At 37.6% G+C, this 13,247-nt stretch overlaps 1 protein-coding gene across 2 annotated transcripts in view; it reads right to left on the reverse strand.

Annotated features, from left to right (window-relative positions):
- Nucleotides 1-13,247, reverse strand: part of ZSWIM6 (zinc finger SWIM-type containing 6) — a 108,526-nt gene that overhangs the window by 44,333 nt on the left and 50,946 nt on the right. For both annotated transcript variants that reach the window (XM_071425357.1, XM_071425356.1), the window contains one exon: nt 3,720-4,076. In XM_071425357.1, the coding sequence (XP_071281458.1) occupies nt 3,720-4,076 (357 nt within the window). The remainder of the gene's footprint in view (nt 1-3,719; nt 4,077-13,247) is intronic.

Raw genomic sequence — 13,247 nt, forward strand, 5'->3', positions numbered from 1 at the left:
CAGTAAACAGGAAAAGAAAGAGTACAGCTTAAAAGGTAAAAATTAAGTAGGTTTTCCAGGCTGTTCCTTATACTAAAACCATCAGAGCCTTTTTCACTATGCGCATAATAAAAAACCAATGCTAATACAAGACTAATACAAAAAACACACCTTCCCTCTCCCTCCACCCGTCCCACAGTTACTTTGCTATTTCCACTCAAATTCTCATGAACACAGTACGGCCTTTCAATCAATTTACTGAAGTGAGAGTTTCATACCTATGAAAAGGCAGATCTAAGATGACAAATCCAGCTGACAATCTGTTGTCATCCTGATTGCTCTCTTCCTAGAATACACATTCTCTCCTACCAATGGTACAAAAATCAAAAGGGAGGAAAAAAGCCTCAGCTTAACAAGACCCAAAGCTATATCCATCCTCCTGTGAGAGCACCCCCAAACCAAAATTCAATGTGAAGCCAGCAGTTCTGTAGTACAAACACCAGGGAGGGCATCAGTATTAATACATGCAGTTGTCTTCAGTATGGATTACACACCACAAAACTCCAGCTGAGATCATCAGGAACACGAACAGCTGTAACAGCGTCACATGAAAAAATCAGAACACAATAACTTCTCAAAATCAAGAGGTGCTTTTGTGCTCTAAAAATATGAAGAGCAATCTTGCAATCACCACCAAGTGAAAATAGCATGGCAAATACAGAAAATATTCCCACTAAATCACTTGTCTCTCCTGAAGAAATTAGCAACTAGCCAACATCTTCTTCTGATTTTAACAGCATCCTCTTATTTCTCCCTGCAGTGAGGCTCAGTCATGAAGCAAGAAAGGATATTGCATCACTTGTGTCCACCAAGAAACTCAAAGGGGCTGGTTATTATAAACCTGTGTCAATATAAGTCACTTCACTAATTCCCCCAGTAACCTCCTGAAAGGTGGCCAAAGACAGTCATTGAATGCTGCATAACACAGGTCTGAGCAGGTGAAACATTATCCAATTACCTTTTGTTTAAAGGAGAGAACCGATATTGTTTCATCTAATCATCTCTCTCATGAGCCAGCTCATAAGGAAGACAACACAACTGTGGTCAAAGCTTTTCCAAGTCCCATACCATTCAAACATACAATTAAATACTATTCAAGAGCTGACTTTTTTTGCGTATCACTGAAAATATATGAAAATTAGAGCTACTACAGTAATCACAGAGAAAAAAAAATAAAAGAATGGAAGTCTTATATAGAACAACACTGAAATTAAACTACCTCTAGACAACATTGAAAATAATTTCCCCATCCAACTCCAGATTCAGAATTTCTCTTAATCATAGCTGTTTCAGGTTTTTCTGTGCCAGGTCTCTTCTACTTCCAAGAAACAAGCTTTTCCAAGCATTTCTTCTCACTTATCTATGCCTTCAAGTAGAATTTAATATAACCTCTCTTCAAACACCAGTTCAGTGAGGTGAGACTGTTCAAAGCAAGACAGGTCTTCAAAACAGTTTTGTGCTACAAACTCAACATCTGCAGCAGAGGAGGTATCATAGAGTAAATGGTGATCATACATTCATCATGCTATGATATTAGAATGAGAAACATTTTATTGGTAATTTTTCATTGAGGTTTTTTGTCAGGTGTATTATTTTTAATCTAAGGAATTTGATTAAAGATCAAGAGAACAGAATTATGGTATGAATCCCAGAAGAATAGTTCTCTACAGAAGAACTCACTTTTTCCTTATAAAAACTATGTAATTTTTTAGTATTGTGAACACAAAATAATTCAGACCATGGTTTTATGTGTGTCTGAGAGAAAAGCAGGAAACTATATAAAGTCTTTTATAACCCAGTCTCCTTTGGTAATAGCAGTTGATTTTCTTATGCTTCCTGGATTTTCTGCTTTGGCTCTTGGCATTTTAGTAGAAAATAGTCAATAAATACATGCTGCAATCTCATCTACTAGGAAGACAGCAACAAATGGAAGAAACATTTCAGTTTTTTGGACCATTTTAAACTAATCTACTCAAATTCTTTTTGAAATATCTTAAGTGATCATCAACTTAGAATAGGAAATAAAACAACTTTTTGCTATTGTCAACGACAGAAATCTCAAATCTTTCTCCAAAGCTACTTAATATAATAATGAGCAATGAGATAGTCTGACAGTAAATAGTTGACAAAGACTAACTATCATGCCTATGATTAGTCTAATTTACAGACTTCACACTTATCAATCCTGTAACTGCTTGTCATTTCTCTTATATTAGCCATAGTATAGCTAATACAGACATTTATAACACCTGTCCTTTGTGTCCCACCCTTGCCTTCCCTTTTCTAGTCACCCTTGTCTGAATCTTCTGTACCCCCCTCTTACCCTAATTCTTCCTTATCCATCAGCTCACAAATGTTCAGGTTGTTAACAACTCTCATATGATACATGCTTTCAGCTCACAACATCCGAGCATGTTCCTCTACTGCTTATGTCCTGCCTCTCCTTTAGTGCCACTTCCTTTCCACTGTCACCATTACATTCAACAACTACAGCAACTGCCTTGCCTCTGGCCACATCTCCTTCGCCCCCAGTGACAAAAAAGACCACAGCTTCTGAAATTCACTATCTCACAGCATCACCTGTCTGTGCCTGTTAGGGTCAGAGAAGCACAAGGAGAAAGTTTAAGCTGCAGATAAATCCTGTTATTAAAATGACTGGGTTTTTTCTGCCTACACTGTAACTAACATACAAAGGTTTTCTTTATCTTAGTATTAAGCATCTTGATTCTGTTTTTATTGCAAGTTCTTTGAGTAATGGTCACGCCTCAAATATTTAACACAAGACTTGTTCCTGTCAATGAGAAAAAAAAGAAAAGAAGATATTTTAGATATTAGGTAACTTATTCTTCCCCCCTAAGTTGCCCTTATACTTACAGCCCTGGCCACCTGAGAGCACGTTTCTATCAGGTGACCTTACAGGAACACAGGACTCTAATAAACTAGCTGGGTCACCTCAAACTCACAACTACCTACTCTCAATTCAGCAGGGTCCACAAAAAAGCCATGTCAGAAGCCTCAAGTCAAACTCAGCACCCTTTAACAAACACAAGTTGTCCACAGCAAAAAATAGCCATTAAAATCATGTGTAGCAGAGAGAGCAGGAAAGATCAAGACCTTAGCTATACTGTAACTGCTGCAGCACCAACAGGAAAAAAGCACTGAAATGCAGTGTTATGTTTCTTCTGACGTCATATATAAACCTAATCCCAAAACTTATTAGAACTATATTTAATGAATGAAATAACAGTAACATCTACTTGCTTCTATGTTTTGCTGTTAAAACAAAATTCCACAATCAAAGTGTCAGAAAACTAGTACAAAGAACAAAATAACAAGACACCACTGGTAAGCTGATAAAAAGAGTTCCTTTCAGCAATATGGCTATACAAAGAACACCACTACTCAGTTTATACTAGCTGGAAAACACAAGCATGAAGCAGGTCACTTATTAACTGAACTGCAGAAAATATCAAGTTCATTGCTTATGAGTTCTTTTCTCTATTCCAAAGAGCAGCATTTTCTAAATATCTTAAAATGAAGGTTCAGTAGAAGAATCCTCTTTAGTAGACACCAGAATAATTCAGCACGGAAGACAACTAGGCAGGTCACACTCCTGTACAAAAAAAAGCTCAAAACCTATGAGGAAATGAAACAAAAGGAAGGACAAGTATCAAACTCACCATGGACTTGATTGATTTCTGAATTCTGAGAAAGGATTTCATCTGCTAATTTTTGAGCAGTTGGCAAAACTTCTGTGTGGTGTACTGTGATCAAATACTGCACAAATTTTTGTAGTTGGTCTCTGTTCATTTGAAAGAGTGTCTCTGAAATGGGAAGATGCAGTTTGACCTGATCTGGCTTGCGGATCCGGTATAAAGAGAGTGCCACAACGTGGGCACAGTAAAATATGTCCTTGTTTCCACAGCTACAGGTCACTGAGGTAATCTTGCAACGATCAAAGCTGATAGCTACATTGCAAACAGTTTCTGGCTCCGATTGCATTGCAGGCTCTGTTACTGTGCCACTCAAGTGGAAACCTGTGCAGGAGGGGAAAAAGAGAACTTAATGATACATGCAAAACACTATATCTCATTATCAAGGAAGTTTTGTTAATGAAAAATTATACATCTCTAAGAACTTGCTTTAATCACAAATATGATTAATCCTTTTTTTCCATACATACCTCTTTCATCTCAAATAAATCAAAAGGGGAATAAGCAGTTAGTTTATAAGCCCTCTGCCATACCCACAACATTCACAGAAGCTTGACAGCAAGAGAACTATTTATTTGGTAAATGACAGTTGCAGAAGCAGACCAATATCCCATCAAAACCAACATGAAACTACTCAGTAAATTGGCAGCAATTTTCCAAACCTCCCCACCAGGGAGCCTGCAGCACCTACCAGCAAATTTAAACATTCTCTCAATAAGTGAGAAGGAAGTAGTGCACTCTAGTGGCATGAACTCTGGTTCTAGCTCAACTCCAGCTGACTCACTGACAAGTCACATATCCTCCTTGCTTTCACTTCTCCCTCCACAGAGCTCATGCTAATGCTCACTGTCACCCAAGTGATCCAGTAGAATGGCTATGTTTGTGCAGCATTTTGGACATGGAAACTGCTGCAGTTACCAATACACAGCATGCCGGACTTGTAATCCTCAATGAGACACATATGCACTGTTCTAGATGCATATGCAGTCTGCATTCTGGTCCTGTTTTTCCATCAGCATAATATAGCATAAGGCAAAAGAGCTAGGTCTGTGTGTATTGTAAGAAGACACAGTATATCCTAAGCAAGATGCTTCCTTCAGCAAATATACCACCTCAGTGCAGCACAAGATCTCAAATGCTGAAGATTCAACCTAAACCCACCTGTCTGTCCAACAAGAAGGCCTAGGCTTGGCTCTCAATGCTTTATCACTGAATACCAGAAAAAGGGGGTTTCTTTTTGATTTTACATAAGCATGATATTGATTTCAGCTCAAGCATTAAATCAGAGACACAGACACAGAGCAATGAAACTGAATTTCATATGCTGCACCAGCACTAGATTTGGGAAGTCCATACGCAATCTGAGATAGATACAAGTAAGGTGTTATATAACAAATACTTACACAGGAAACAATATGAACCCACACTCCCCCAATGTGAAAAAATTGATTTAATATTCTTGAAATACCAAAGAAGTGTACTGCAGGAAGCATTATCACATGAAAATTAGACAAGGGGGAGAGGAGGAAGCAATACATATATAGCTCTAATCCAAAATGCTGTATCCCAAACCAGCTTTAAAAAACTCTCTATCTTACAGGCAACAAAAAGGAAAATCCTTTATTTTTTCCATTTGTTTATACTGTATGTTTCAGAGCAGGTTATGCAGTTAGCATCACTCAGTACTCTCATACTCTACCCTGAAGACAGTCATATGCGTACACTAACACTGACTTTGCAATGGGATGTTTCCCAGGTAGTTAGGAGTCGAGGCTGAGAGGCAGCCAGTGTGAAGTGCAGAGAGAAGAAAGGCAGTGGATGAACAAGACCGGGATCAAGCAGTATTCTTGCTCTCACCCCTTCTTAAGACAAAGGGAGTGGAAGTGCCCCTCACGTCATGAGCTCCTTCCTCTGTCTTTCCTTCTGGTTTTTATGTAGTCACAGTGTTTCTTTAAGTGCCTACTTTGTAAAAGTTTAACCAGCTCTATCTATTTCTGGTTCATTCTCAGTAAGTGGAAGTTGGATTGATGGTCCCAAAGAAACTGCATGCGAGATTATTTTAATTCCACTTTCCTGTGAAGCATACATAAAAAATCCCATCTATAATCCATGAGCTGAGGAAAAGTCTAACACTTGAACACAGAAAGAGCCTGATCCTACTCCTTCCTACTCTTTGTAAATACCCAGACTCCTATTAATAAATACAGTAGAAAAATGCCCAATGAAAGCTTTTCTGTTAAACTGAAGCAAAGTAATAAAAAACCAGCTACTCTAACAACATTACCACTTTCAATTCATCAGTATATTGTTCAAGCATTCAAAAAAGCTAAAACCCTCCTGGAAACATGAAGGTCTCCAGAAATATTCAGAGTTAAGAGCAGGCCTACCCTTAAATACCTGCACTGCTTAGATACAAACACGGGTCATGAGTCCCTCTCCACTGGGGGCTTTTTATTAAGAATTCATGTTACAAGCACCAAAATTTAGAAACACAGATACTGGTCTAAACAATGACAGCCCTAATACAGTTACCTTACTTAACCTACCCTTCTTAACTTACTGGGAGTTTAAACAAATTAAACACCTGCTGCTCTTGCAGGCTAAAGACGTAGAAGCTCTGTATTAACTATCGCACTAAGATAAGTATCCTAATTATGAAACACTGTTTTGCTCCTCTTTATCTGTTTGTATTTTTAAAGAAAGAAATTGTTGTTAGTAAATAAGACCTTTAAAAAGTTTTAAGCATGTCAGAAAAACCAATTCAGGAAATTTCAGCTCAGAAGCACTGGTAAGGCTGTTGTAATTTAACCTACCAGAAATCAAACTACACTTTCACCACTGACCCTCAACATTGCAGAGTACTGAACACATAGCTTTAATTTTTTTTAGCCTAACCATCTAATATTCTCCTACTAAAGTATGGAAGGTTGGAACAGGTAAAAAGTTTATGCACTGTGCTTTGCTAGAAAGTGTACACCATCAGTAACTTACAGCCTGTCAAGAAGCAAGATGTTACATACTCCTGGAAAAAGACAAAAGGAATTACCTATGTGGGGACTTGAAGAAAATGGCATTTCACAAACAGGTCCAAAGGAGCAGAAAAGGTCTCCAGCAAAAACTTGCAAGCCCTCACCCTAAACAAGTACTTCCCTTCAAAGGGAAAATTTCTTTTAACCAAAGTTACAGAACCTTTGCTAGAAATATTTATTCATTCCAAACAACTCCAAGAACAATTATATTTCATTTTTTAGTTTGAGAGCTCATTCATTATTAGCTAAAGACAACAAAAGTGTTGCAGGCAGAAAAGTGTGTTCACTACAGTAGCTATTTATAGAACAGGCACATTTCACCTTTTCCTTTAGCGGTGGTAGTTTGAAACACTTTACTGTTCTCAAAACGGCTTGTGATCAGTAACTCAAGCTCAGCTAACATGTCCAATGCACAGAGACTTTGCACTCTGCAAAAAATGTGTTTAGAAAAGCAGCTGAAGCACTAAGACAATGTATAAACTAAAGTTCTTTTACAAAACAACTTTGCTTCTGTTGGACACTCACTTCAAAAACACCTCAGTGTTATTTAATAGCCAATAAAACAGCATTCTCAGCTGTCATACTTTTGAAAGGGAACTGTGCCAAAGTGCCATTAAGAAGAAAGCATTTAAAAGTCTGTGATTTTTATAAAGAAACTTTTGCCAAAATCTGCTAGACAGCATTCTGTTGACCAAAAGTATTCTGGGACTTTAAAGCCACCTGACAATTGGAAATTCACACTATTACAATGTAGTACTTGCCAGCACAAGGATATATGCCTGTCATAACAAAAACACCCACCACTTTAGAGTAAAACAAAAGCAGGTTGAAACTATAACACAATAAGGAGTAGGAAAAAACGGTGGCATGTGGAGAAGCAGCGGCAGGAAGGCTTTTGGTTACTCAAGCCAGAAACAAAGTTTGAAATATTGAGTCTCACTACCTCATAGGGTAAGTAACAAAATTACTGCACCAAATAAACATCATTAATGACATCTCATGAGCTTAATTCATCTCTAATGTCAGTGTTAAAATGCATCATGCTTAATAGGCCCGAGTCCAAAGAGACACTTTGAAAACATATAGACCGAAATGAACAAGAACTATCAGAAGTAGCCATGTAAAATGCTGGGGGTGGTGTGGTCTATGTCTCTGTGCATGTTCAATCAATAACTCCAGTGGCTAAAAAAAAAAAAAAGCAAAAAAAACCAAAACCAAAACAAACAAAAAACCCCAAAAAACAAACAAAAAAGTTTGTACTTGCAAATGAGGGATTTAATTGAAACACATGCATAGATCACCACTGGGTATTTATCTTTAACAGAAAATATAAAAATACCAGAAGTGGGTTAGAGTAATACCACAAAGCTTAAAAATGGTTCTCTTGATTAGCTTGCTGTGATGTACCTTTTGACAACATTGTTCATGCCTCATCCACTATGGACACATTCTCCTAAAATCAGGAAGTATACTACCAGCTGTATTTGGAAATCAATGTTCTCCTTAACATGGATTCACTGACTCTTTTCCCAAGTATACATACTGCCTGCAGGTCAGGAACACACAAGAGCTGTTCTACTTTCACAGAAGAGGCCACCAGATTAAGTTACTTACTGAGAAAAAAACAGAACTACTTCTTCTGTTCTGGGAGCTGGGTAATTCAGTGCACAAGACCTATACAGGCACCTCCTCCGCATATAACTTTACATTGGTTATCAAAATTGTACTCTCTGTCTTTAACAATCTTTAAAATAATTTGCAGGCCTACCAGCTCACATTTATTCAGACTGCTATATTACTTGGCAAACACATAATCACTGTGTAAACACCTCTGTTTCATCTTGCCTACCTAACGACAACAGACAGAAATGCTTCTGGAAAGTAGCTTCCAACCCTGTCCATTAGTTACTTTTTCATACTTATATCAGTGGTTACATTTTTTCCCCAAGACGAGCATAAGACTAAACAATATTTAGCTTATTCAAACTTTATCTTTTTAGAAGTGTTTTTCCTTTGCAATGGTAAAGTAGTAGCATCCTACATTCAATTCTGTCTCAACATTGGAACCTACATTCTGACTCTAAGAACAGATCAACAAAGCACTTTGAAATTATTACAAAATCAAAACTTTGCATGCTACCCTAGCCTGAAGCTAATTTTAACAACCTTTTCATAAAACAGAGAAAACATGATTTTAAATGAAAAATATTCACCCATCATATCTTAAACATGCCAATACAAAGATATTAACAAGTTGGAAAAGAAATTAAGAACAATACATAAGATGTTTGCTGTTTCTGATCAATGCATACGGTATGGACAAACTTACGTTATGACATCACCTATAATAAAATTAGCATTACCTCTGCACCCAAACACTAACAGAGGATCTGTGTCAACTAACCACTTGGATTCACAACTCCCTTTCATAAAGATAATAATCAGGACTTGGCATTTCAGTACTTTCGCAAGCAAGACAATCAGAATAGCATTAAGTCCACGCACACAGGACACTGATCACTTGAAGGTTCACTAGCACTGGCACACTTCAAAAAACATGCACACTGCAACAGAAGCAGCCATAGTAACTTGAATAAGATTTGTTCCAGCACCGAGTTCAACAGTTGTTTTTAAAAACACCAATGTTTTAGGTCTTCCAGCCCAAACCTCAAAGTCTGACAACAGGTCAACTAATTATGTCTGTTAGACAAAGGCCTCTACTAACCCTCCAAGCCAACTTTGGTCCTATCTCTGCTGCTCAAAAGCAGACACATATCACTGTAACCCAAGCAGGAGTCATGGATGACTGTGTATAAATCCATCCAAATTACTCTTCCTTAAAAGAAGGAAAGGCTGTGCAAACAGCAAGTAACACAGGAAAATGCCTTCCACTACTCAACACCTATATCAGATCTGGACTGGTTTAAGACAGATGCAGATTGCCGCAGCTCACGCTGTCTGGAACAAAACATGCACCAAATGAACATGGCCTGAAGGGCCTCTCAAGGTCTCACTGCTATGCCTGTGGTTAAACAACTTCCAACCCACCCCAGAGGAACACCACATAAACCACAGAATGGCATTCTCATCAGCACTGCACACACAGCCTCCTATCACATCTCTGCAAAACCTGAAAGTTGTCTGCACTTCAACTCATTTTATACAGATATAGTCAAGCCCATTTTAGGTGTCTGTAAGCATTAGGCTTTGTAAGCATTCCTTTGTAGACAAAGGGAAATAGCAAAACCTTGGTATAAGAAAGAGATGTATTTAGAATGGTAACAGAGTAGTAACAGAGCAGTAACAGAGCTTTCCTCTAGCACAGTGATGCTCAACTGTGATCTAGGATGCTGTGGCAAATGACATTTATGGCTCACAAAGCAGAAGCAGAGATGAAGCAGACAAGTCTCCTCTGTTAAAGGCTAAACACAGTGCCAAGAATCACTAAATTGTCAATGCTGATAGTCTTGTCAAGTCACAAGGCTAGCAATCTATGGCTGCAGGTCACCCTCTCTCAGGTATACAAATCAAGTGTTTTCATTGGTTTTTTGTTTGTTTTTCGTTTTGGTTTTGTTTTCCAGTTTTGCCATGTTGTTTTGTTTTCCAAGGCCATCAGTTTGAAAGCAACTATGCTCCTCTATGCTACGAGTTTAACAGCTCCTCTCTCAGTACCACATATCCTGAGAGCACAAAAAAATCTCAGTGTGAGCCTGGAAACCCCAAAGTTGATGGACAGCTAAGTACAGTTTACTGTAAGAAACCAGCAGATAGGAGATTTATTTATACACATGACATTTTTTCAAATAATATAACACACAAAGATCATGTGACAGCAATTTAAAACAAGAATGTGAAGAAATCATACTCTTTGTAGAATGTGGGCAAATCAACATTTTATAATTTAGAACACATGGAATACTGTAATCCTCAAACTTTTGAGGGAGACTTAATAGCCTAGCTGAGGTGAGAGGAACTGCATGGATCTGTCAAACAGCAGCTTGCTACAGCAAAACAGAAATCACAGTCATAAAAACTACTCTGATTCTGAATAAAAACTGGAAATAAATTTAAAATTAAGGCAAGAGTAACAAAAGGGTAACAAACACTCAAGAAAGCTGCAAGAAGTGCGAGCTTTTAACGTGCCATGATGTCCAGATCACCTACCTAATGTACACTTAACCGTTTAGAGGTAAATTTTAATGGAATATGAATGTACACCAACATCACACTCAAGTTTACATTTACCCATAACGAAGGCTAGAAACAAGAAGTTAGGAGAGACTATTAATCTACATTTGAACTTTGATAAACAAACCTTCACTCTGCTGGCAAACTTCACAGGCCCGTGTTTATGGCAAAGAGAAATGCTTGAGACAGGAGAATGTGCTGACAGTCTACAGGGAGCTGCACCCTGAGAAAACACTGAGAGTGCCTAAGAACAAGGATTGATTACAACCACTCTTCACAGGATCAGTGCACAGGTATTTGTTACTAGCTTCCGAGGAGGAATTCACTCCTGCTGTGATGGGGAGAAGCTGACATCTTTCCTTCAACCACCAAGCAGCAGAGATTCCTCCCATAGCCCAAGGTATCCATCGCCCAAGGTGATACCATTTCAGCTTTTATTACAACTTTGGATTTTAATCACATGTGCAGAGAGAAACTATTATTACTTGCTAAGGCACAAGTAAAATATCACATATGAAAAAGTGACTGCAAATGACTAAGAGCAACAAAACTGAGCAGACTAAACCTCTCATTAAAATATCCTTAAAGCCTAACAAGAAATAGGCTGCTCCTGCATTCAAAAAGGTAAATATTCAGAGACTTTCAGTTATTTTGAACAACTCAGAAGATCCCTTGCCTGTCAAATAGATAGAATGTTATTGTTTTTTAAAGTTACTATTTACTTCTGTTAGCTTTACCGCTAACAGCAGAAGTTTTTGGTATTGTATGTCAACAGTTAAGGTTTATCTTCAACTACAAATTGCCTGTCTCCACCAAAAGAAAATAAAGAGAAATTAAATTACCTGAGACTGAAGAAAGCCTTTAGCAAGACCTACTCATTTAAAAGGGGGAGAAAGAGGACACAGTATTACAGCTTTTTCTTTTAATTCCCCTCTGCCCTATCCACATTCTTTATTGCTGCTATCACGTGTTCTTTGCTCATGTTACACGGGTTATCTCAGCTTCACTTTATTGTTGAAAGTTAGTGTCCATCCTAATTAGCAAAGCATTAGCAGTACCTGTCTACATGTTTTTCAAGGACAAACTGAATTTGACTAACATAGGCCACAGAACAGCAAAAACCTCAGTAGAAGATGTAGGAAAGCAAGATGGAAAAACTGTGAAAATTACATCCTGCTTGACACATGGCTTAAACATTAGGAAAAACTGAAGTTTTTCTTAACTGGTAATGACTTACATTACATTACATGGTAATGACTTAATCAAATTTGTATTTGTTAACCGGAAGTAGATAAAATCCTAAAAAGGAAGATGACAGAAATCACTGATATAAACTTTGAAAGAAATATTTGAAATACTAGAAAATTACTCCTTCATGGAAAGAGTGTGTCTGGATTTCCACAGCCATACTTATAGTTCAAAAAACCCAGCCCAGGATGTCTGAAACACAGGCATCCTGCAGTAAGAGGTACTTATGTCGTTTCAACAAAAGAAATCATTTAACTGATTGAGTAATTTAAGACTGCACTCAGTTCAAATCTAGGCTATGAAAAAGCACAAGCCAATGTAATATTGAATCTAAACTGACCTTACATCAGGAAATGTTATAATTTGCCTAAAAGAGGAAACTACCACTCCCATTTCCACTACTAACTTTGGAATAAATAATTTTCTTTTGTTTAAAAGGGGGAGGGGGAAAAAAAGAGCTCAGTGCTGCACTTGTGCCAAATGAAAAATGGCACTAGAAGTCACAGAATATAAGAGAAACCCTTTCTTTATGGCCATTATTCTATTTTTGTAATTGTATACTAAATATTCACAATGACAAACATTCACAATATTTTATTCTTTATTTTTTTTAAGAAATACTGATGATCACTGCAGGAGTCAGGTTGTTCACTGAACTGCTATTTTATCAATAATCAAAGCAGAGGAGAAAACAAAAAAATAGGCTTTTAAGTGTGAAAACAACAGTCACTAAGTAGGACTTTTAGAAGGGCTCAATTCATTTTGGACTATAAATTCTACAAGAGAAAGGTTTTCAGCAACTTTATCTGGTCACCGGAGCATTACAAAGGATTCCAGCAAAAATAATGAAGTACAAGAGAGTACCTCCTGAAAAAGCAAGAGAGAAAAAGCCATGAAAACCTAGTGTTGAAAGAGTTCCAGAACTGAAGTCTAGAAATCCACCAATATCATAAGTGAGTCACCCTTCCATGGCTGAAGCCAATACTGGTGAAAGCATTTTTTTTAGCTCTTGAGGGCCAACTGCAGTAGA

This window comes from Agelaius tricolor, unplaced genomic scaffold, assembly GCF_023055355.1.
Source record: "Agelaius tricolor isolate 1412-34295 unplaced genomic scaffold, bAgeTri1.0.p SCAF_4, whole genome shotgun sequence".
In the NCBI taxonomy this organism is placed as follows: Eukaryota; Metazoa; Chordata; class Aves; order Passeriformes; family Icteridae; genus Agelaius; species Agelaius tricolor.